The 27,114-nt window shown below is 33.3% G+C and overlaps 1 protein-coding gene across 1 annotated transcript; it reads left to right on the top strand.

Annotated features, from left to right (window-relative positions):
* Positions 1–19,689: 19,689 nt before the first annotated feature.
* Positions 19,690–20,898, top strand: LOC133198403 (IgGFc-binding protein-like). Its single transcript, XM_061334501.1, has one exon. The coding sequence runs from the start codon at positions 19,690–19,692 to the stop codon at positions 20,896–20,898; it is 1,209 nt and encodes a 402-aa protein (XP_061190485.1).
* Positions 20,899–27,114: the final 6,216 nt, after the last annotated feature.

Here is a 27,114-nt window from a genome sequence, read left to right as displayed (position 1 = left end):
TAAAGTTTTTGGAGCAGGTTCATCCAAAGTAACTATGAAATCTACCTGGACCAAATTTGCCTGGATGGTGCATAAAGGGATGCACACTAACAGACTTCCTTCTGATGCTAGATTTGACCTTCATTTTTCAGATGGGTGACCACGTACATCAAAGTACATCTAGAGATGCACACTACCAGACAGCTTCACATGCTAGATCTGAAGTACATTTGCTCAGTGAGTGGCCAGACTAAAGTTTTCAGAGCAGGTCCATTCCCAGGTACCTAAAATCCCTTTGGTGACATCATGAATGATGCATCTAGGGATGCATGCTACTAGAATTGCTACAGATGCTGGATCTGATCTACATTTTTTTAAATTAGTGAAAAGGTTAAAGTTTTTGGAGCGGGTTATTATTGCCTTTATTTCTTATGAAAACTACATTCATTCATCAATACTTATACGCCGCTAAGCAAGCAACCTGTATTGATTTCTGTAGCATGCAATGACTTTTCTACCAATGAAACGGACGATGACATACATAACAATTAAATACAATACAGTTAAACTTCGTTATCTCGAATATCATGGATATGTCGAAGTGATTTTGAAGTCCCAACCACTTATTCTTTAAGTATTTTATCATGGATATCTCGAATCCTTGGATATCCCGAGTTTTTCTAGGTCCCATTGAATTCGAGATAACGAGGTTGGCTGTATTTAATATACTTAATCCTACTTTGTACAGTGTACACCATGAAGAATTTGTTTTTAACAAAATGGCTTTGCAGATGACCAATGACAAGGTATGCAAATTTACATGTTCCATTTTTATTGAATAAACAATTGTCTATGATTTCAAAAACCTGGTCTTTAATTCATAGTGGGAAATCGTGTACATTATGGAGAACTTCAGATGTGTAGAACTTAAGTTCTAATGTAGTTGAAAATGATAGTCACAGTTTGTGAGTATACATAGCGATATGCATCATGTAGATTCAGACGGGAATATTGTGTATTCTAGTAGTGTATTTCATTTTTTTAATCAAAATACGCCACCATCCAAGCATGTCATCAATAACGGTCTTTATGACAGGTTATTTGATTAAAAAAATCTCATTTGAGATATTAAAGCTTGTACTAGCTCGTATCTGGCGTATGTTGTGTTTCATTTTAAACAAATATATACTCTTTTGGATAAAAGAAATAGATTATATTTTTGATTACGTTGAAACGATGAATAATACGAGGGTTCATCCTGAAGTAAAGTCACAACTATTATAAAATCTGTAAGAATCGGAAGTTATCAACAAAATCTCATATACTAATACCTCTATTTTCACTTTTACCTTAAAATTTCATTCAGATATATAATAATTTTTAATATATCAAATAAATACAACGTTTGGTCTCATCTATTGCAGCACGGCAAGAATGTACTAGACTGAAGCTAGCAGCCAATAACAGCAGCCACTAAGCCCGTAGAAGCTAGCAGCGAATAACAGCAGCCACTAAGCCCGTAGAAGCTAGCAGCCAATAAGGAAATTCATCAAAGGACTGAGAGTACTCTGACGAAATACTGTTTAATACCTCATTTTCGCAATTTATGATTAATAATTAGATAATTAATGCAACACCTAATTATTTAATAATTCAAACACTTGGAGGCAGTTAAGCTCACCTGCATAAAGAAAATTATGCGGTTTCAAAAGAAACAAACAAACAAAAAAGAAAATGTCACTATCTTTGACCGCTTAAAAAGACACCAACATTGGAAATAGGTTAAGTACTTCCGGGAGAATCCCTTTTAAGCTCTTTTACGGGTCTCAGGAACATGACGGTGCCAAAAGTCTAACCTGAAATTTGCTTACTCCTAATATTTACATTGATAAGGGTTTGAAGGTAATTTAATCTATTTTAAGTTATTATCCTTGAAGTGTGCTTCGAACAATAACTGGCACAAGGTAAAGGGTCCACAGGGCTATTATGTACGGCCATAAAAATTAATCTGAAGTGGTACCACCAAGTGGTGCCAAGGGCGGGTTACATATTTCAAGCAGCTATTATACCTCTTAGAAGTTTGAAATCATTACTGTGGCAAGATAGAAGGATTCTAGGACTATCATTTCCCGCAATCGGTATGAGGCTGCAGTGACACCACCAAGTGGTGCCAACGGTGGGGAACATATTTCAAGCATTCATTTTTCAACCATCATTGACCACTAGAACAAACTAACACTAAACTGGTAAAAAGTTAAGGGCCTTAGGAAGTATCCCTTGTCAACTTTTTGACAGGTTCCAATGACTAGAAAAGGCCAGTTAGGTAACCTGAACTTTGTTGTTTTTCACTTTGTGTTTTAATATACGGGTTAAAGGTCAGCAATTATACCCCTTATCTTTGAAGTGTGCTTCAAATCATTACTGGGGCAAGGTAGAGGGCCCCTAGGACTATGATTTCCCGCTATCAAAATGGGACTGTAGTGGTACCACCAAGTGGTGCCAAGGGTGGGGGACGTATTTAAAGCATTCATTTTGAAAGCATCTTTGGTTACTAGAACAAATTCACACTAGTGAAAGGTGAAGGACCTTAGGGAGAACCACTTGCCTGTTTTCTGAAGGGTCCCTGGGAAAGGAAGGGGCCAGTTAGCTAACCTGAACTTTGTTGTTTTTCACTTTGTGTTTTAATATACGGGTTAAAGGTCAGCAATTATACCCCTTTATCTTTAAAATGTGCTTCAAATCATTACTAGGGCAAGGTAGAGGGCCCCTAGGACTATCATTTCCCGCTATCAGAATGGGGCTGTAGTGGTACCACCAAGTGGTGCCAAGGGTGAGGACGTATTTCAAACTGTCATTTTTAAATCACTTTAGGCCCCTAAAAGAAACTAATACTGGTTGAGGATCATTGAAAAATTTTATCGGGTTCTCTCGGACTTGATGGGGGCCAGTTCAACCTCGTCGTTTATTTACATTGAATATTGAAACACGGATAAAGATAAGTTATTATAAGCCTTTTTTTTGAAAGTGGATATGCATCATACCGTTAGTAGGGCATAGTAGGTGGCGTATCGGGCTATCATTTGCCGATCTCAGATTAAGACTTTAGTAGAACCACCTAGTTGTGCTTTGGTTGAAAGCCCTTTTTGAAGTATTTATTTTTTGCAATATTTGAACACCATAAAAAACCAACACAAGGGAAGGATAAGGGATCATAGGGAGTATTCCTTATCAGTTTTTGGAGGGTCTTGAAGACTGGACATTACCAATATTCTGATAGAAACTTTTTTTTTTCTTGTTCATTTTTCAAGAAAATTTAAGATTCGTCTATTACTCCTTTATCTTTGAAGTGTGCATGAAAGCACTTTTGTGGCAGAAGGGGAGGGGGGGGGGGCTTATCATTTTCGCTTTTAAGTTGGAACTGTAGGGGTTCCACCAAGTGGGTTGTTTCAAGCGTTTTTTTTTCTCTCCGCCATCTTTGAATAATGTAACAAACCAACACTAGGCAAGGGAAAGGGATCATAGAAAGTGCCCCTTGTTATGTTTTAAGAGAGTCTTTGAGACAATCATCTCATCCGAACATTGTCACATTTTAACATTACATTTGGAGATGAGGTTGTTCATTTACTCAAGTGACTTATTGCTATGTGTTTTCGTCTGTTGTATTTGTCGTCCGTCGTATGTTATATTTAAACATATGCAGCTTTTTCTATGTGACCTTTATATCAATTTTCTTATGAAAACTACAGTCATTCATCAATACTTTTACGCCGCTAAGCAAGCCACCTGTATTGATTTCTGTAGCATGCAATGGCTTTTCTACCAATGAAACGGACGATGACATACATAACAATTAAATACAATACAGTTAAACTTCGTTATCTCGAATATCATGGATATGTCGAAGTGATTTTGAAGTCCCAACCACTTATTCTTTAAGTATTTTATCATGGATATCTCGAATCCTTGGATATCCCGAGTTTTTCTAGGTCCCATTGAATTCGAGATAACGTGGGTTGGCTGTATTTAATATACTTAATCCTACTTTGTACAGTGTACACCATGAAGAATTTGTTTTTAACAAAATGGCTTTGCAGATGACCAATGACAAGGTATGCAATTTATTTACATGTTCCATTTTTTAAACAATAAAATGCTTTCTTTGGTTGTTAGTATGGGAATTAATGCCGCAGCTGTTGCAGAAGAAATACATAATCCACGTAAGCAGGTTATGTGAATTTTTTCTGCAATAGCTGCGACGTTAATTCCCGTACTAACAAAGAAAGAAAGACATTTTATTGTTTATATTTATATCTTTATTAAAAAAAAAACATTGGTAGTAAATTAAATATGTTAAATATTGTATTATAGATGTGTATTTCATTGTATGCATAATTGATGGAACAGCACCTGCTTAAGAAATCTATGCAGGTGGCTTGCTTAGTGTTGTTCATGGACTGATTAACGGCAATGATTTTTATAAGAAATAAAGGAAATAATATTCAGTGGATGTAAATATTATTGAATAAACAATTTCTATGATTTCAAAAACCTGGTCTTAAATTCATAGTGGGAAATGGTGTACATTATGGAGGACTTCAGGTGTGTAGAACTTAGTTCTAATGTAGTTGAAAATGATAGTCACAGTTTGTGAGTATACATAGCGATATGCATCATGTAGATTCAGACGGGAATATTGTGTATTCTAGTAGTGTATTTCATTTTTTTAATCAAAATACGCCACCATCCAAGCATGTCATCAATAACGGTCTTTATGACAGGTTATTTGATTAAAAAAATCTCATTTGAGATATTAAAGCTTGTACTAGCTCGTATCTGGCGTATGTTGTGTTTCATTTTAAACAAATATATACTCTTTTGGATAAAAGAAATAGATTATATTTTTGATTACGTTGAAACGATGAATAATACGAGGGTTCATCCTGAAGTAAAGTCACAACTATTATAAAATCTGTAAGAATCGGAAGTTATCAACAAAATCTCATATACTAATACCTCTATTTTCACTTTTACCTTTTCATTCAGATATATAATAATTTTTAATATATCAAATAAACACATCGTTTGGTCTCATCTATTGCAGCATGGCAAGAATGTACCTAAGTCATTAAGACATTTCTCTTCGGCACTCGTTTTCAGTCCATCAATCTATTTAATCGCTCACATATAACATGTACGCTTTTTCATGTACACTCCAAACTAGTGCTGGAGCGTCTGGTTTTCAGCTTTTTCAAAAAATTAATATTTTAACTTTCCATTTTACAGTTGCATATTCATTTCGATGTGCGTACATATAGATCAAACTGACGTGAAAGGCTCATCCTCCCCGCACATTCTTCTTACCATAGCATCTGTCTGTCTTTTTACTTCCATTTATATTGTTATTTTATGCAACTTTTGTACCTTTATAATGTTAATAATTCCCTTATTAGTTGTAAAATATTTTGAACGTCAAGTTTTGCGTAAAGTCAGTGTCAAACCTATCAAATGGGGGAGAGACGTAAAGTCAGCATCAAACCTATCAACATTTCAACTGGGGAAGAGGAAAATGAATTGACGATTAGTCAACCTTTAACGTCACTTACTCTTGAATCTGAAGATACATAAGATCTATGCAAAAGGAATTTTGCAAACTTCTTTTGAACAAAGTTAAAATAATTTGAATGCTGCAACTCAAACAAGACGCTAAATAGCAAATTTGCAGTAAAGATTATTAAAAAGAAGCATGTGAATGTTTAAAAAGTTTTGCGGTTGAACTGAAGATGAGTGCCGAAAAGCTGCAACGACATCGGTTCTATTCTTGCAGTGCAGCACTAGACAAAATCTAGCGTTGTGTTTATCTTATATATTTCAAAAAGTATTTTATATAACCATGAACTTTAAGGCAAAAATAATACAGGTATTAGTTCTAAAAACTTTTGATGATAAGGCCATTCCAAGTTTTTTTTTTATGTTTAGCGTCTACCCGTCTTTCAAATACCTACCTACCTATTCGCAAAAACACACAAACCAAAAAATAAAACACAAGTCTTTATAGTCATAAAAATGATGTCATTCAAAGGATTTGATTCCATTAATCTATTTTTCTCGTAGAAATATCTGTTCTTCAACAAAATCAAGGTATAAAAATGCTTACAGTATTCCAAATATGACATATTGTAGACAAATACTTAGAGAAATTGACAGAATTCAGTGATTTCGACCAGAATAAACAATTTCAGGACTCCTGATTTTGTTTTTTTTTTTCTGATATGGGGTGTCAAAACCAAGGTGCACGCGGACGCTAAGCATAGAAAAAACTTGGAATGTCCTAATTAAAGATTTTATATCTGTTATGACATTTCTTTTGGTTTAACCCTCGCATTCTTCAAGATGATTATCAGGAAAAAAAAAAAAAGATTTTATCATCATACGAGGGTTGATCCCAAAGGAACGTCATAGCTGTTATTTAAATCTAAATAATTGAAAGTTTTCAAATATATTTTAAATATTTTTTTTAAATAAAAATAAAAAATTGGAACGACTTTACTTTACCGGTCCCCAGAAAAACGCGCTAAACTATAGTGTCGCCGTAGGCGACTTCAGTATATGGCTCTAAATTCGCTCTAGAGTACATCTTGACCTATGATTTTAACAAGAGGAATATAAAATAAATTATTTAAAAAATTGAAATAAGAAATGTTTTATATTGAAAAGTATATTGCAAATATATAAAAAAGATAAAATAAGCAGATTTTTTCATCAACTTACTTTTTTTTCTTGAAATGAATTTGATAATTCCACTAGAATTACGCATGTGTAGGGGGACATTTTCAACCATGTCAAAATAAAAGTCAAATATACGGCGATGATACTTTGTACACAGAATATCTTCATTCAATACTGTTTAGGAAGGATAAAATTAACATACGAAAGTATTTTAATGCACATTATGTCTAAAATAAAAGAAAAATAGGAATTTATTTCTTCTCATATTTTGAACGTAACGTCTGTCAGACTCAATACACAGGGTATATTGTTATAAAATGGGCCATTGTTTATGCAAACTATTTTATCTTTCTTGTCTACTGATAGAAAATTTACCTGTTTATCAATTAAGTGATCGCAGATTCAACAGAAAAGCACGTGTGCTTAGAAATTAACAAATCTGTGGGATGCTTCCTGTGTCTGTCATGGCAAGTGGGCGTTACGTTCTATTTTAAGAATGGAGCTCGGAGATGCTTCTTCTTATACATTTGACTTAAAGGCTATGAATATTTAAATTTTCTCCAGTGTTCTATGCAAATGTGTTTACATTTCGATAAGAAGAGCTACAGAGAGAGCCCGAGAAGCCACGAACGTTTGTCTGTCAAGTGTTACGTTACACAAAGTATGTTACGTTCATGAAAATATAAGTTGTCTTTATCCTAGATTTTAAACACATATCATCAAATATTGTCAGCTGGTAGGTGTATTTTGGATTTTTTTTTTTAAATATGAACTTGCACGCTCTTCATCACTACATAAACACTTAAAATTTGACATTTCTTACATAACGCACCAATTGACAGACATTGCCTGAATACTACTAGTATCATAACGGTGACGGACAAAACGAATGTCTGTTCATGTTACGTGAAACAAACGGGTGCATTCAGATTTATACGTTCAGTGAATTAAACCAAAAAGTATTTTTATTTAAGAATATTAGTGTATCATAAGGCAAAATTTGTCTTTATAACTTAAACAATACAATTTTGTAGTTGTTTTCTTGCAGTTTTAAAAACGAGTCTGTCAGGGTTACGTGCATCCGTACATGTTACGATATAGGTTTGATCTATATGAAATAATTTATTTTTTTTACATTTCATTAGTATTTTCATAAATAATAATGTCTTGTGTATTATAATTTCCAAGAATAAAAGATAAGCTTTGAATGATAAATTTTATTGGCTCATTTCAAACAAGTATTGCTCAAGAAATATCGTAACATGACAGACATGGTGGAAATTTTGTATGTTACAAAGCGTATAGCAGAGATTTATTTTTTAAAAATTCAAATTTAAAATCTATAAGGAATCAAAATTTGAATAATGTCCATTTCTTACGGCAACATTATCTTTTTGATAAAATAATGAAAGTTTATGGTTTATTTGGCTGGCTAAGTAAAGGAGTCTGTCAGTGTTACGATCATCAGTTTGTGCATCAAAAGTAGCTTAAAAATCTTTTTTCTTCTACGTAAGAGTGAAAATTTTTTTTGCATTGTTTAAGGAATTGTTTAATTTTATTTTTTACAGATTATTTGTATTGTTAAGCATCAGAAATGTAATTCAATCATGTCAAGTTTTATCATACGTCTGTCATGTTACGTTATATGTCTGTCATGTGTTACGTGACACATATTTCAAACATTAATAAAATATTTATTTTTGACTTGATTATCTATTCAAACATTTTTTTGTCCTATCTAGAGTCAAAACTTCAAATACACATAAAGAAATCTAAGAAAAAAACGTGTCTACAGAATTCTTTATTTGTCCTCCCAGATGTACTCAAGAGCGAATTTAGAGCCATATATGAGATCGCGTGAGCGATCGAAAAAAAATTAAAATATGAGGTTTTAAGCCTTTTTGACCCCAAAATCGAATTCTACGGTTAAAAGTTTAGTTTAAAACTTCGTTTTTAAACGAAGTTTTTAAACCTCGTTCTCTGAAAATATTATTTATTCAGTGAAAAGGAGACAAAAAATAATTCTGAACGAAGCGCGTGCGGCGCATGCTTAGTTCCGTTTCTTTCGTACTTAGCCATTTTTTTTTTCATGTAAACAAACCAACGAGATGTCGTTGAAGCTGAATAAAGATCTTGCAAAAAATAAAGATGCAACTGAATTTCTTAATTAATCTAAAAGAACAAGACACTGACCCTAATCTCTCGGATGGTATGCGACGACTAACCCAAATCTCCAAGGCGGATGCTAAACCATGCTAGACTAACCCATGTGCGAGGACTATCCCTAATCTCTCGGATGGATGCGAGACTAACCCTAATCAGTCGAAAACTTATGCAAGGACTAACCCTAATTTTTCAGGTGGGTGCAAGACGAACCCTAACCAGTCGAAAAATGTGCAAAATCAACCCTAATCAGTTGAGTGACGTAAATCTTACGTCATAGTGCAATGAGCGCGCGGATCTTGCGGATCTGGGGACCGGTAAAGTAAAGTCTACCCAAATACCTCTATCTATTTTTCAGTTTATCGATGGTGATCTAGAAATATTTACATTTCCAATGTCTTTGTCCGAGATAAAATTACAAATTGTAAAAATACTTTATTTCTACATAAATCTACTGGTTCATCGATAGGCGCGGTTAAAAAAAAATCACGTGCGGGGCGGGACAAATAGAGACAGAAGCGGGGCTATTAGCACGGGAATTTGCAGAATCAGGAGCATGTAAATATAAGGAATAACTGTCAGATTTTTTGGATTCATGACGATGATCAATCGATTGGCTTGCGTGATAATTTTATGCATAAACGCCTTCGGCGTTTATGCAAATTATCACGCAAGCCACTCGATTGATCACATCATGAATCCAAAAAATTAGACAGTTATTCCTTAAATAGAAACAGGTAGCGATTGTAGAACACAACATTTTTTACAGGACGCTGACATAGTTAAATCACCCCAAGAACAGAAAAGCCCGCCAATCAAGAACAGTACATAGCCAATCATAATATCTTAACAATACCTACATTTGCATAACTCAATAAAAAGAAATTATCCATAAATAGAGACTTAATATGCTGCTTTAACAGTCTCTCTTCCGACACAAAGCAACCATGCAAGCATCGAAGGTAAGCAATTTCATTTATATACACTGTATAGTATATTAATCTTTAAATCTAGTAATTTTGAATCCTAAAATTAATAAAAGGTTTATGGTTACTTTTAATGCATGCCAGTTAGGAAATAGAATTGTAACGCGCACGATGTTGGTGTCAAAAACTCAAAATTTCCATTGCGGCAGCATTTGCGCTATTTTTATAACTTTGAAACAATTAACTGTATGAAAACTATATATCTTTCGGTCGGTAATTGTATACTTGATACATTTTAAAATATATATTGGTCAAAAACTTCCATTTATCAAATATATGAATTCGACTATTCCGTCAATTACGTCCAAATCGCATGTAGATAGGTAACGGGAGCGTCGCACATGCAATAGCAAAATGATGATAACTTCCATAAAACAAACAATACAAACATAAAATTCAGCAGAAAAATTCAAAATATGAAGTTAGTGATGTAAATTCCTACAAACGTGATGTCCTTTAATCCGTGTGCCCTGAACGTGTCGCTCAAAATGTAAGTCAGAGATGCAGATAAGCGTTAACCGAAGAAATATGGAATGAACATGAAATGCCTTTGAGGACTTAGAAAAATATAAAATAAGCTAAATCAATTTTGAAATTACATCTCGATAATCCTTTTGGTGTGTAAAGAACTAATTTTTTAAGAATAGAATGAAATTGTGTGTTCATATGTATGTAGGGTACCTGATATTTAGAAGATTCATTGGGGGGATATTGAATAAGATGGTGTGTCACAAAGTTTAGAGGTTCAGTGTCACAAAGTTTTTAAGATCCGCGTAGAATGGCTAATTTTGTAATACTGAGTGAAAAATCAATGATAAATATTTTTTTTTAAATTCTACAAAAACGTTGTCATGTTATTAAGAAAGACATATCTATACAGAATTTTAACTTGGGATGTCGTAAATGTTAAGAATAATTGCCGTGTCATATATATATTTACAACATGTAGCTATTGTGTGAAATTTGACGGCAAAAACGTCACATTTAAATACGAAACTCAATAAATTGCTTTCATTTTTAGAATTAATTTTTCTAATTTGGCACCATACAATATTAAATACAAAATGTGCAAAATCAAAACTTTAATGAGATATAAAATTGAATTGATTCTTGATAGAAGTGTATGTTTTAGAGGCTATCTACGATGTCAACATTGAATGTCACACATTGTCCAAAACTAATAAATCTAATTATCATGGTACAACCGCGGTTGGATAAATCATATATGTAGTCATTAAATATACACATATTGAAAATTAAACGATTTTTATCAAATGTGCATCTCTTCAAAAAGTTATTAGTATATTCCAAATTAATATCAATAGAATGGTGACAAAATCCTAACAAAAAATAAATGTCAACATGCTATGTTTCAGACGTAAAAATAAGGCGTTTTTGACGTTATTACGTGCACTTGCATGAAATATCATCTAAAACATTTAAAGATTTTATCCAAAAATTTGTATACTCTTTTTGCTGATATCGATGAAATAAAAATATACCAATAATGATTAATTTTATGAACAATTTATAGTTCTGTCAGATGTATTTATATATAGAAGCAAAACATGTACAGTGTATACACTGTATCAGTAATAATATCCTTGTCAGAATCTGTCCAAAAGCAGTTCGAAAACTCGCAGTTCAAATTTAGAAAAGAGAAAAAAAAAGCACATACACCAAAATTTATATCAGGATAACGATTTGAATTTGAATTTCCTGACAATACAGTGTGTCAAGACTATTTGCTGCTGGCAAACCGTACTACATGAGGCATTGGAAGGCATTTTACATTGGGTAGTCAAATATTGATTATGGGCTGGGGTGGGGTAAGTTGGAGGTTGTGATTTGACTTAAAATTTCAGATTTTCAATAGCGTATTGATAATTTTTTTTTTTTTTTTTTTTTTGTCATCAACCCGGTAGCATTTGAAATAAAACAAAGTTGTAAAAAATAGGTGTGCAAACAACATTCAAAATGGCTGACGTTGTCATGGAAACAGAATAAGGCGAGATCGGGGTATATTACGCTATTTCTTTTAATTACAAATCTTTGTTTTTCATATTTGAACTCAAAAAAGATAATATTTGGATATAAGTAACTGGCCCTTCCTTTTTTCATCTTTTCATTATTTATCTATTTAAGTAATGTTTCATTTTTTTTTCTTTGAAATTTATAAAAATAATGCTTCCAAATGCATCTAAACCGACCAAAATGGTAACCATTTATTTAAACAAGTCTAGTTTAGGGAGAGGATACTCCCTCTATACAATCCCGGTACAGCCTTTCCAGAAACCCTGGAACGGACCCAAAGCCCTAATCACACTCGGCACACCTTGGCCGATTCTTACATGTACCTCATCTAATTTGATAATTTAATAGTTTGATGAAAGGCGGAATCATCCAAGATTTGCCAAATGGACCTCATTATAATTTATCCACGGATTGGGTGTAAAGGGTGTAAACAAGATATATGACTATCAATAAGCAAAAATTAAAAAAAAAAAAAAAAAAACTATCAAACATATATCAATATTTTGACACGTTTATCATGATGTGTATTGATACGTATAACTTTTCAATTTTGTTCTATAAAAAGTTTTTAAAACATAACTTTTCAAAAATTTCATTTCAATATTGACAGGTGTAAATGTATCCTGCAATCTACTCGTACAAATACAGAATAAGAATACACAAAAAGAAACGAATTACATTTTGTGGAGCAGGAAATGACATAGATTTTTAATCGTTTTTATTCGTATAAAAAAGAAGGTATTTCAGATAATCGATAATCGACTTCAAGCGAAAAGCATTACCATATCTCGGGATATCGTTACATCTCCTGTTAACAGGCCCGTAGCAACGGTTTCAAAAGTGGGGGGGGGGGGGGGGTCAACTTCCCAAAAAATCTGACAAGCACAAAAAAAATACCTATACTGACCAAAAAAGTGAGGGGGCCAACTGGTATAAAACACGCTTAAGGAATTTTGAAATGAGCTGGTCGATTAATATTTTTAATTCTTTCATTCTTGAAATTGAAATGCAGAAAGATTTGACAATATTAATAAAATATTTTTGAAAATCTTGAAGTAACCTATTCTAAATTTGCAATAATATACTAGTAATTTTCTGAGATTTTTTTTTTAATAAGTTTCTATTGTGAAATGAGCTGAAAAATATGTTCAAAGTCTTATCTTTCATGACTTACAGGTTTGGTTTAAAAATTCAAATCTGAATATTGATGAAAGTATGTTTGAAACGGTCTCCGAAACACTCTTTGCTTAAATTAATGAGCGTAACAAAAAAAAGTATGCAAACGCATAAAACAGGTAAACTGCATAAGTATCCCAAGGAGTACGAAACCTACCATCATTATCCAGATCTGTGAGGCACGTTGCAACGCATATAAATGGGGGGAGTTAAGGAAAAAAACTTAAATATGTTTTTTTAAATAATTACAAAACCTCGAAACTCGCACATCGAAAATCCACTTCATTGAGAAAGTTGGGAGGGGGGGGGGGCGATTCTCGGTTTCGTTTCCTCTCCTTTTTTTAAATGAATTATTTGAAATAGTTAGATCTACTGTAACAAAAAGAAGAACTCAGTATGCAAGTGTCTATGCGAGGGTGGGGGTTAAATGTGAGGTGGGGATAGGGGCTTTGAATGTAAAAAATTAAATGCAATGCTAAATCAGCAACATACGTACACAATACTGAAAACAGAAGACTGGTACTTGGGACTGCTGATATGACATGGAATTCTTCTGAATGTATCTCCATGAAATAAAAAGCAGGTAAATTTAAGTTATGATGTCAAATAAATTTTGTAATTTCTACCGAGCTTTTCATTTTGCACATATTTCCCTCCCGCAATATGCATGCAAAATAGCAGAGAATTTAATAAATTTCAATGAACTGCATTGTTGTTTAAAAGAAATACTAGGTTTATATTTTTTCTTTCATAGAAAATGTAGGTCAAAAAAGTAACGTCAAATTAATCTTCTAGCGTCACGTAATCTAACGTCATTTTGACGTTACCAAAATTGACACTAACATCGAGCGCGACGTAAATTTATTTCAATTCTTGTGATCTCATGATTGCCTCTTCAAAACTTTCAAGCATATTTCATAAATTGCATTTTTTAAAAGAAGTTTTAGTCACAGGTAATTTTTTTTAATTTAATGCCCTGTTCACACTTTTCGCATTTAATGCGAATTAGTTTAATTCGAATTAGTTTACTGCGCATTAAATTACTTCGCATTAGCTCCGTGTGAACGCTAAGCGAAGCTGATTCGAATTAAATTTTGACGCATGCATAAGGGCAGAATTAAGTCACAGGCCACATGTCGAAGGTCAAATATAGGTACTTGTGCTATTTTTGAGTGGAAAACAAAGGAAAATTATGTAAATCACTAAAATGTGTACAGACACTATGACATTATGTCAAATGTATGTCTGCTCTGCACAATATGACGTGATTTGTAAATGACGTCATAATAGCCTCACTGAATAGCCTTGTTGTAGAAATAAAATTATAATTCGCATTAGTTTACTTCGCATTAGTTGTCGTGTGAACGCAATTTAATTCGCATTAGTTTAATTCGCATCATTTTACTTCTCATTAATTTACTGCGAATTAAACTCTCCGTGTGAACAGGGCATAAATAAACCAAAGCCACAAAAAAAAAATTTTTTTTTGCTTACAATATCAGAGATCGCATGTCTGACGATCTGTTCCGCAGGGAATCGGATGAAAAAAAATTATACTTTTTTTCAAAGAAGAGATGGATGCTGAACAATTTCTTTAAATAATGTAATGCAGGGAGCAATTTTTTTATTTAAAAATCAAAGTAAAGGTAATATTGTTTGATATAGCAGATTACTTTGTTGAATCAAGATTTTTTTTATTAAAAGGTAAATAAATAGATTGAATTTTAAAAACAACAAAATTCCAATTAAATTGATGTCTGAATGGTATGTTGTTTTTCAGATTTTCCTTGCCCTCGTGGTCTTGTATGCTGCATTAAATCCAGCAGCGTTACTGAAACACAAGAAAGACAGGCCTTGTAATAATAATTTAGGTAAAACTTTATTATATATATATATATATATATATATATATATATATATATATATATATATATATATATATATATATATATATATATATATATATATATATATATATATATATATATATATATATATATATATATATATATATATATATATATATAGAAGAGAAAGAAAATTTACATAAGAATATTATTTTGATTTATGTGTTTTGAATTGAATTTTCTATGAAAGAATCCTATGTATAATTCTTAAAAAAAAAAAAAAAAAAAAAAAAAACGGAAGAAAAAACATATATACATGTTTCAAATTATTTCAGAAATTATGAGACTCTGTTTGGTTATTTCTTAAACTCTATAAGGAAGGATTTTTTTTCTCATAATTACTGTATTTTTCTCAGAATGAAGAAGACAATATAGTTCACAGAAAATATTATATATATATATATATATATATATATATATATATATATATATATATATATATATATATATATATATATATATATATATATATATATATATATATATATATATATATTAGGGATGGCAATCGATTACAGAATTGCTAATCGGTTAACCGCAAGAAGTTCCGACCGATTAACCGGTTAATCGTATCAAAATACACATTTTCTTGACATTTTTTTCAAGTAGCTCTACTCATAGTAAGATGTTAGAAACTATCTGTTTATCTTGATCAGGAAGCTACATGTACATATATTTTATTTCAATTTCAATAGATAAGAAAATTACGAAAACCATGAAACATGCCCGAGAAATCATGATCAGACGTTGATGATTTTTTAAAGCAGATGTCACACATTCTGCATTGTCGCCATAATCAAAACTAAGTCTGAACTTTCACTTAATATACAATGTTTTTCTAATAATATAATTTGATAGATAACTGCAAAAGATAGACATAATGACTCACAGTGCTCAACGGTGATTTATTTAACATCATTAAAGAATTACAGGACAGTCGGGGTAACAACATGTTGTTTGTACTGTAATTAACTTTTCACAAACTGACCAATTACCCCCGATCTCAATCAGGCGAACAATAATTACCTCCAAATCAGCTTATATAGATATGTGAAAACGCTAAATTATCAAACGTTTATATAGAAGTTTCATTTTTAAAAATGATTTGTAAGAAAATTGCGTTCAAATTTACATATATTTTATTTTTTCCGACTAACCTATTACAGATTTTCTAACCGATTACCATCGTTCCGACCGAGTAATCGGTTAACCGGTTGCAAATTGCCATCCCTAATATGTATATATATATATATATATATATATATATATATATATATATATATATATATATATATATATATATATATATATATATATATATATATATATATATATATATATAAACACTGATGCAGAAATTTTCTGGTACAAGTTGTGTTGATTGGAATTTTAAGATTCATCTCCACAATGTGTTCTAGGAAAGAAAATTGAAAATATAAGTTATCAAATTAATTCAAAAGGATCCAATCTCAACAGAGTCAAAAATTGTTATTGACAGAGAAACTGGTGATGAGGGAAAATTCATTTAAGGTTTAATTTTTCACTATAAATATGAATACATGTAGTTTCCTCAATAAAAGTGAAATATGGAGATCTTATAGTATTCAAGCTCAAAGTCCATTTCAACAATACAAATCGGGAGCAAAGGAAACACGGAACTCCAAAATCATGAGAGGTGGGATCAGGTGCCATGGAGGAGTGAGCATCCCCTGCCGACTGGTCACACGCGCTGTATGCTCCTTGTAATGATCGGTAAAAAACGGAAAATCCGTACACAATTCAGTGTGTTAAAAATGGTCTAACAATTTGTATGAAGAACATCAGTCAGCATTTGACTTAATGATAGGTTGTATTAGCTGACAAGGTCATTGTATCGACCATAAAACTTGCGAAATTATGACTTCTAACGGGACTGTTGATATCCTTGCTTCATCAACTTGTTTATCGATAGATTTACTCATTTTAGAAATTGTTCATACGTAGAGCATGCTCTTGCATATCGAATCAACTAGGAGACAATCCCATATCGAATCAGCTACGTAGGAGACAATCCCCATATGCAGGTGATAAGAGTATATTGCTACATAAGTTAGGAAAGTTAACGATTGAGAAATTGAAGTCATCACGCTTATCATTAAGCTTAGTTGTTAAGTTACCATTAATAAAATATTTAAATATGAAAAAGATGTGTTAGACTCTGTTTTGGTATCTTGATGCTTAAGTTTCTGATTGACATTATCTATGTAGTTTTTGGAGATGGGTACTAATTGAGCCCCCCTTTATAGCATATCTATTTTGTTTTCATATGAAGCAGAATTTATTCAAAAACTTCTACATGAGAAGAAGAAAATACTTGCTGTGGCCTTCAACTCGACATATAGATATATCAACGACGTATTATCAATTAACAATAGTTACTTCCATTCCTATATCGACTTGATATATCCCAGTGAACGTGAAATAAAAGACACCACAGAGTCTGCCACATCTGTTTCATATGTTTCAAATTTGTATGACAAAGAGGATGACTTCAGCTTTTCTATCGTCTACTTTCCATATTTATGTAGTAATATCTCGCTATAATCTGCATATGTTTAAGTCTCCTAATTTATTCGACACGCAAGAGCATGCTCCGAGTACGAAGTTTTAAACCGAGGTAGACTACTGACAGATGAGTTGATGCTACAGGGATTTCAACAACCTTGTTTAAAGTCAGCATTTCGTAAATTCTTTGGTCGTTATCATGACTTTGTTAGCAAATATAACCTATCATTTGGTCGTATTAATTTGGCTGATGTGTTTCATACCAATTGTTAGGCCTTTGTTTTTATGCTGAATTTGACTACGTAATGTTCCGTCTACCTGATCAATACCTGGGGCTCAAGGCAGGTGTGACCGGTCAATAGGCGAGGCTTACTTCTCCTAGGTACCTGATCCCACCTCTGAAAATTCCAGGGATCCATGTTTTATCCTCTCTTCACAGATTTTTGGAAACCATGAAATATATGGAGATAACGAACAGTATTCAAGCTCAAAAGTCCATTAATCAATACAAAATAGGAGCAGAGCAAACACGGACCTCCAAAACATCAGGGGTAGGATAAGGTGCCATGGAGGAGTGAGCATCCCCTGCCGACCGGTCACACCCGCCGTGTGCTCCTTGTCATGATCGGGAAATAACGGAAAAATCCGTCGACAATTCAGTGTGTAAACAATGGCCTAACAATTCGTATGAAAAACTTTAGTCAGCATTTGACTGAAAGATGAATTGTATGAATGGAACTCGTAAATTTACTTACCTTGTCATTGGTCATTTGCAAAATTACTCTGTTAAAAACAATCTGATTGTACACACAAGTACTCTGAAGTTGACATTAAAAAGATGCTTGAGTTTCTGTTTGACAATATCTATGTGGTTTTTGGAGACCAGGTCTTCCAACAATCTATTGGAATTTCCATGGGTACCAATTACGCCCCGTTATTAGTAGAACTATTTTTGTATTCATATGAAGCAGAATTTGTTCAAAATCTTGTATGTGAAAAGAAGAAAATACTTGCTGTGGACTTCAACTCGACATTTAGATATATCGACGACGTATTGTGAATTAACAATGGTTATTTCCATTCTTATGTCGACACAATATATCCCGGTGAGCTTGAGATAAAAGATACCACAGAGTCTGACACATCTGTTTCATATTTGAATATTAATTTTATTAGAAAAAGACGTTAATGGTAATCTAACAACAAAGTTTTATGATAAACGTGATGACTAACTTTTCAATCGTCAACTTCCCTTACTTATGCAGCAATATACCCTTATCACCTGCATAGGTTTATATCTCTCAGTTGAATGATACGCAAGAGCATGCTCTACGTATGAACAATTTCTAAAACGAGGTAAGTTATCGACAAACATGTTTTTTCTTTGTTTGTTTGTATGTTGTTTAACGTCCCTCTCGAGAATTTTTCACTCATATGGAGACGCCACCACTTGCCGTTGGAGAGCTGCAAATTTTGTCCTATACTCGGCACTTACGGCCATTGAGCAGTGAGGGATCTTTTTCGTGCCAGCACCTACTGCGACACGGGACCTCGGTTTATACGGTCTCATCCGAAGGACCGATTTCCACGTCCCACAGTGGGATTCGAACCCGCGACGTAAGGACCAACTCCTTACTTCGCGACTCTAGAGCAGACGCTCTAACCACTGCGCCACGCGGATGACTCGACAAACAAGTTAATGAAACAAGAATATCAGCTGTCTCGTTTAAAGTCATCATTTTGTAAATTCTATGGTAGATACAATGACCTTGTCAGCAAATACAAACTTTCACTAAGTCAAATGCTGACTGACTTTTTTCATACTAATTGTTAGGCCATTATTTACACACTGAATTGTCTACGGATTTTTCCGTTATTTCCCTATCATGACAAGGAGCACACGGCGGGTGTGACTGGTCGGCAGGGGATGCTCACTCCTCCATGGCACCCACCTCTGATGTCTTAGAGGTCCGTGTTTGCTATGCTCTTATTTGTAACGTTTAATGGACTTTTGAGTTCGAATACTGTTCGTTATTTCCACATATTTCATACATACGCAGCACTCTCAGAATGCTTACTTATACAAGAAACATTCAAATAATTTCAATCTTTTTTTTTTCTTTTCGCTTTCAGAATATGAAGGAAGTGTGGGAAAAGAATTCCTTTTTCTCATTATGGGAAATCATCCATCTGCTAGTGAAAATTTCTCAAATATTTTCATAACAACCAATACTTTTGCAACTGTCAATATATCTACCGCTGAAACTCTCCCAATTCATCTGAAATCCTCTATTGATCAAAAATCAGACGTCGATTCATCTATTCAGATAGCTTTACCGCCTGAAATACAATGCTCAAATTTTGTCAAGGAACCTAAAGCTATCTTGATTCGTTCCACAGAGCCAATTTCTGTACAGATATCAGATAACAACAATATTTTTACAAGTGAATTAACAACACTTTTTCCTGTTGAGAAGCTGACAAAATCATACATAATATCCTCCTACCGTTCCCTCTATAATCAAGCCGCCATTGCTGCATACGAAGACGAGACAGAAGTCAAGATAATATTAAAATTGCCAACGGGCAGACAAGTGTTTTACTTGGGTAGAAGTTACAGAAATCTGGATATTCTGGAAATTTCATTACAAAAACTGGAAACTTTTCAATTTTATAGCTTTTCTTCCGATTTATCAGGTACACGAATCGAATCCAACAAACAAGTGGCCGTCTTTTCGGGGTCACGCTGTGTAAGATTGGGAAGCGGGGCGTGCTCTCATACAGTAGAGCAAATGCCTCCAATATCTCTCCTTGGCAAAACATTCATTGCTCCTCCAAATCTTAGACGACCACAAACCTTAGTTAGGATATTATCTCCAACTAAAACAGATGTGACGATTTCCATGGGAGGTCAGATTCAGAATCGTAATATAAACGAAAACGAGCACACTGACATTTCTTTAACTGATGAACAAATTGTCGTTATTGAAAGTACAAATCCCATTTTAGTCACAAGCCTAGCTTTTGGATCCTCGAATTTTGACCACGGCGATCCGTACCTAACAGTAGTACCAGGAAAGAGCCATTATCTTGAAAAATATAAGGTTTTTGTGCCACCGGGATACACAAAGAATTATATCGCTATTATGATAGAGACAGCAGCGAAATCCTCCATTGTGCTAAACAGAGAGCCAATTGAAATGAATTCCATTCGTCTCGAAAAGCAGCAAACAGTAAACTCCACTGAGTTCACGACTCTGGTAGTAGAAGTTGGAAGTGGCGAATTAATCGTACAGTCTGATAAAGTCGCGTTTGGTCTGATGGTGTATGGGCAACGTCGTTTTGACGGGTATGGATTTGCAGGAAATGTACTGAGTCCATAAGACATGTTCTTGAATCTTTGTTTTATGGAGAATTTATGAAAGATATATCTTAAGCAATAAATGGTTTCCAATAAAAGCTTGGAAAACTATAGAAAAGAATACTTTTTTCAATTTCTAAACAAATACGTCTTGCATTATTTTTCTAATATAGTGATAGCTAGAATAAATAGATATTTAATCTTTTAGATAACTGTATCATATTTTATTAACTATAAATATAAAGTTTTCTTCTCAAAGATTTTATTTTTCCGATGTACTTTGTAACACAAGTGTACGTACACTTAATAGAATGTTAAGTGGAAAACGTGTGAACGTACGAAAATTAAACCCCGAAAATGTAAATAACTGGTAAACAATCACGAGCACGTTAGAGAATAGAGAATGTAGAACCTTTAATATATCGTGAGGAAATATTCAAAGTTAAGAATTATAACTGCATGTAAAAGTATTACATTTGACTGTATATTCTAATTAGCGCTGTTGGCAGAAAGTAAGCGTAAGAACAAAAAATAGATTATCAAAGAAAAATAATGAAAGTCAAGAAATTATCTTTCTTGAACCCATGGGAAGCATAAATAGTTAAGAAACTTTTAAAAAATCTAAACCTTCAGGAAAATTTGTATAGACAAAAGCTATGGTAATGATTATAGACCAGGGATATTCTTTACCTTGGGCGGGGGGGGGGGGGGGAGGGGGGCTTACATGTAGTAGATTTTCTTCATCCAAGGGTATCTGCAGCCCCGTCAGGACTATCATGTCAGGATGGGGTAATTCTAGAAATGAAATAGAACAATACAAGTGTTTCTATATCAATGAATATATGTTTCTAGATCTAGAATGTTCTTTACTATTTCTATATAAGGTAAAGGTGTAAAGCTTCTAGTGTGTATTAATTTATTTTAACAGATGAGCTGTTTTAACAAAGTGATTGCGTTTAATCTTCCTGTGTGGTTTTGGACCATAGTGAATGCATGATTAGTATAGCCAGAATGGAATCAAAGAGTACGCAGAGAACGTCGGGGGGTAGGTGGGTTAGGTTCAAAGTTTCACAAATCAAAAATTTATTAATACGTTACCAAATTTAAATGATTTATCAACACTACAACAAAAAGTGTGTGTGGGGGGGATGGGTGAGGGTGGGAGGTTCGGGTGGGGGTGGCAATCATCCTTCCAATGAACATTTTCAATAGTGAAAGGTAAGGTTTAGAAATAAGAAGGGGGCAGGCCACCTCCTCCCCCTTCACCCCCTAAACTTTGTGCCTGCTGGTGAGGCCCAGAAGCTCCTAAGTTTTACCAAATGTTTCATTTATTTTCTTGCAAAAAAATTGTGCCATTTAGCTCTTGTTTAGAATACCTACCTCAAATGAACACCGATGATGATGTCTTCGATCCTCCGTATCAAGCACATCATTCCTTCAGGCTTTTCCTGGAATACAGCACGCAGCCTCGCTGAAGGTTCGGAGGTTTTTGTACTACCAGATTGAATCTCATCTGCTGGTATGTTACAACCTCTTCCCTGAACTCACATTTGTGAGACACTCTCAATTTTCTCTCTTTTCCCGGTTTTAGAATATATCTATCCAGTACGCTATCCTTTTTGAAAATTTTCCTCCCTTTTCCCCATTCTTAAAGACATCTATCTAGTGGACTTTCCTTTTTTAAAACGATCATTTTTAGGATCCCGAATTTAGCCTATGAATTATTATGGAAAAATTTACTATGGAATCGTTTCCAAATGTTCATTTTATTCATTTAAGTATTTTACCTTGATACGGATGATGGAAGACATTATCATTGAAGATCATTTGAGGTAGGTATCCCGTGCTTCGGTCTGCTAACACCGCCGTCTAAAAATACGGTAAGTATTTTTAAAGATAAAATCGCGAGCTCAGCTGCTTTTTATAGGCCACATTTCCACCAAACAATGAAACAGAGCTTTATTGCAACCTTAATGCAAAATTCACTTTCATGTTATCTTTTTACAATGAGGGTAAATATTACCCTTAATTTCCAAAATTATTGCCTAAAAACTGCATGTTTATTCACACCAGTGATCGAGGACTCCTTTTTGTTTCTTTTTAAAATATTTATTTTCCCAAGTTATATTGTTTACAGTATGGGTTCTGAATTAAGAGAAATATAAATGGGTCTGTAGCCGGACACAAAGGCACACTTATTGATTACATGTTTAGTGTTCTAACACATAATATCAATTTCATAGACTGACGATGATACAAAAATACGAATTATTTTTAATGGTGACTTCGTCTGAAAGATGGGCTATCGAATTCAACAGAAGTAAAATTGTACGCTTACACTGTACTAAAACAAACAAACAAATTCCGGTTGTTCAAAATGTTAATAACCATGCTAGAGAAAGGGTGTCGTTGTGACAAACACACGAATACATATTGATAATATTCAGAAGAAAAATACATTTTCAAAAGGAAAAATTGGAAGAAAATTATAAAGCTTTCCTTTGGTCAGTTTTTGAATATGAAAGTAGGTTACTGTACATCTTCAAGTTTTAATAACACATTGTATTTCCCCACAAAAGTTATGATAAAAACACATCTTAAAAATATTTACCTATTTTTTTAGTCTACTATTAAGTTATAGAGTGATATAGATAATTTCATTTGTATATCATGTTTGAATTATTTAAACAGTGTTGCGCTTTAAAAGTTGCTAATGTTGTCAGTTTTTGGTATTGGAAAACGGAAGCAAATATGCTTCATTTTCAACCTAGGAATCAACTTCATGAACCTTTTCTTAGTGATTCCTCATTATGTGATGCGTACTAGTAATTCATACAGGAATCAGGTTTAATGTAAACTGGGATGGGAACTTTAACATGTAGCAATTTTATTATAGCCTTTGCCAAAAAATGAAAATATCTTTAATATTCCAAACAACCAAAATGAAATTGAATTACCATATTTATATTGGATTCCGAAACTTCATAAAAATCCTTACAAACAAAGATACATACCGGGTTCCAGTAAATGTTCAACCAAGCCCCTTTCTTTACTCCTCACTAAGATATTAACAGTGGTGAAGGAGAAACTTCAAGAGTACTGTGCAACAATATATTCGAGAAGTGGTGTAAATCAGATGTGGATACTTAAAAGTTCCAAGGAACTTTTGGAAAATTTGAAATCACAAGATTTTACCAACATCAACAACATAAAAACTTACGACTTTTCAACTTTATACACAACCATTCCCCACGATAAATTAAAGTCCAAGCTTTTTGATATCATTGACAGCTGCTTTTTCAATAAAATGGAACTCATAAATTTACTTACCATGTCATTGGTCATTTGCAAAATTATTTTGTTAAAAACATTCTGATTGTACACACAAGTACTCTGAAGTTGACATTAAAAAGATGCTTGAGTTTCTGATTGACAATATCTATGTGGTTTTTGGAGCCCAGGTCTTCCAATAATCTATTGGAATTTCCATGAGTACCAATTGTGCCCCGTTATTAGCAGACCTTTTTTTGTATTCATATGAAGCAGAATTTGTCCAAAATCTTATACGTGAAAAGAAGAAAACACTTGCTGTGCCCTTCAACTCGACATTTAGATATATCGACGACGTATTGTCAATTAACAATGGCTATTTCCATTCTTTTGTCAATACGATATATCCCGGGGAGCTTGAGATAAAAGATACCACAGAGTCTGACACATCTGTTTCATATTTGGATATTTTACTTGAAAAAGAAGTTAATGGTAATCTAACAACCAAGCTTTATGATAAACGTGATGACTTTAACTTTTCAATCGTCAACTTCCCTAACTTATGCAGCAATATACCTTCATCACCTGCATACGGGGTATATATCTTTCAGTTGATTCGATATGCAAGAGCATGCTCTACGTATGTACAATTTCTAAAACGAGCTAAATTATTGAAAAACAAGTTAATGAAACAAGAATATCAGCTGTCTCGTTTAAAGTCATCATTTCGTAAGTTCTATGGTCGATACAATGTCCTTGTCAGCAAATACAATTTATCATTGAGTCAAATGCTGACTGACGTTTTTCATACTAATTGTTAGGCCATTATTTACACACTGAATTGTCGACGGATTTTACGGTATTTCCCGATCATGACAAGGAGCACACGGCGGGTGTGACCGGTCGGCAGGCGATGCTCACCTGATCTCACTTCTGATGTTTGGAGGTCCGTGTTTTCTCTGCTCCTATTTTGTATTGTTAAATGGACTTTTGAGCTTGAATACTGTTCGTTATCTCCATATATTTCATTGAAGAAGTCAAGATAAAATTAATACTATTTTTTACTTAAAAATCGCGTGATTTCACCAATATCTCAAAATTTACATCATTGACCACAACTTTTTTCATTCATTATTATAAACTACACAATACGTCTAACCGATCAGCACTAAAGTCATCAAAAGCTTAATACAAGGAAACATTTTATTGCCTATTAAGATTTTTAATACATGTACCCCAAATATGATACTTTTTTAGTGCAAAAAGGTCCCATAATAATTTATGCGCATTAATTTGCATAATTTGTCCAATCATGATGAATATTATTCAAACTACAGGTAACTCTTGATGGCTCGAACTTCGATCTCTCGAAGTTCTTGATCGCTCGAAGTGAGTTTCCGGTCCCGAATTTTCCCACTATATAACTAAGCAAATTTACTCTTGATTTCTCGAACTCTTGATCTCTCGAAACCCTTGATCCCTCGAAGTCAAAATGCAGTCCCGCTATGCATATTCTATTAGAATTTACCCTCGATACCTCGAAGTGGCTATGTGTATACACGATTATGTAATTAGCACCTTTATCTGGACATTTAAATGGCCCCAGGCAGAAGACGCGGGTCTCGAGGAACGGGATGTTTATTCAGGTGACACTTATGCTGCAAGGTGATAATTGATTTATAATTAATCATATTTTGCCTATATGCTATTAAAATAATTATCATCGACTGTCTTACAATAATTTAGAGACGCAGTGTCATTGAAAAGTAGTAATTGATTAAAAGACAAAACACTAATTTAATTTTTATTTCGAGACAGTGTCAAAGTTAAACGAAATATGAAAAAAGCAGAAACAGCCTCAATGTCAATATGACGACTATTATTAGACAAATACTTGCAGAACTGCGTTCAATGATCATATTTGGAATAGTCAAAGCTATGTACGACGCTGTAAAATGTCGTTTTCATGATGTCCGTATTACGAAGAATAAATAAATATACATGAAATGACGATATACATTTTTTGCTTTACTCAGTTTAATGAAATATTCATCTGAATTACGGAAAAATATCGTTATTTTATAAAAACCAGGTGTAAAAGGTTAGCACTGCATGAAAATCATTACATCCTTAAGACTAATTTTAAAACCTGTCAACAAACTCGGAAAATTCCGGACTCTTGAAAACTCGAACTCTTGATCTCTCGAAGTTTTTCCTTGGTCCCGCGGAGAGGTATCGAGAGTTACCTGTATTTTACGCATAATAAGATTTTATTTATTGCCATGATTACATGTATCTGATAAAGTATGATAAAGGTTAAAGTGATTAACCTAAGACTTATAATTTAAGTGTAAAAAGGTCAAGTTAATTGTACCGTAGCTCAGTCAAATGCACACTGACCCCCAGTTTTCTTTGCGATTTTGAGTCATGCTATATAAGATACTTCCTAAAAAATTCTTGATATAACTAACTTCACGAGTGACATACCTTAACAAGTATTTGGTATTATAATTTGTCATTGTTAACCGTTACAATGAATTACGGCTAAGCATGAATGGCTTTTTTTAACCAGATGGATGACTTTCCACACTGTGTCAAAATGGTTAATGTTTTGTCAGATCATGAAGTCCCCACTTCTCAGTTCTGCTTGGTTCGTCTTCAAATTCATTTCAAGCGCTATTTTAAGGCAAGATTGACAATCGGGAAAAACCTTCTTACAGGAAGCAATATGCTTGACATTTCATCTCTATTTCAAAATGAATGAAGAATTTTTTTTCTGTATTTGAGATAAGATTTCAATATATTTTATTTTTCAAAATTAATAGTACTGTTGTGTTTATTTTGAAAGATTTTCCGTACGCTTTTGAATTAAATGACATTTTTAAGCACGTGCTGCAGAAAATGTCAGAAGATAAATCATATTGCTTGATACTCCTTTAAAGATTTGATAAATGGAACATTGAAAAAT

This window comes from Saccostrea echinata, unplaced genomic scaffold (assembly GCF_033153115.1).
Source record: "Saccostrea echinata isolate AGI-Se365-2 ecotype Australia unplaced genomic scaffold, CSIRO_AGI_Sech_v1 ptg000001l, whole genome shotgun sequence".
NCBI lineage: Eukaryota > Metazoa > Mollusca > Bivalvia > Ostreida > Ostreidae > Saccostrea > Saccostrea echinata.
Note: the sequence above shows the minus strand (reverse complement) of the source record. Positions and strands in the feature narration are given on the sequence as shown.

Coding starts and splice junctions, on each gene's coding strand:
- LOC133198403 (XM_061334501.1), top strand. CDS start 19,690: ATGGGAAATCATCCATCTGCTAGTGAAAATTTCTCAAATATTTTCATA.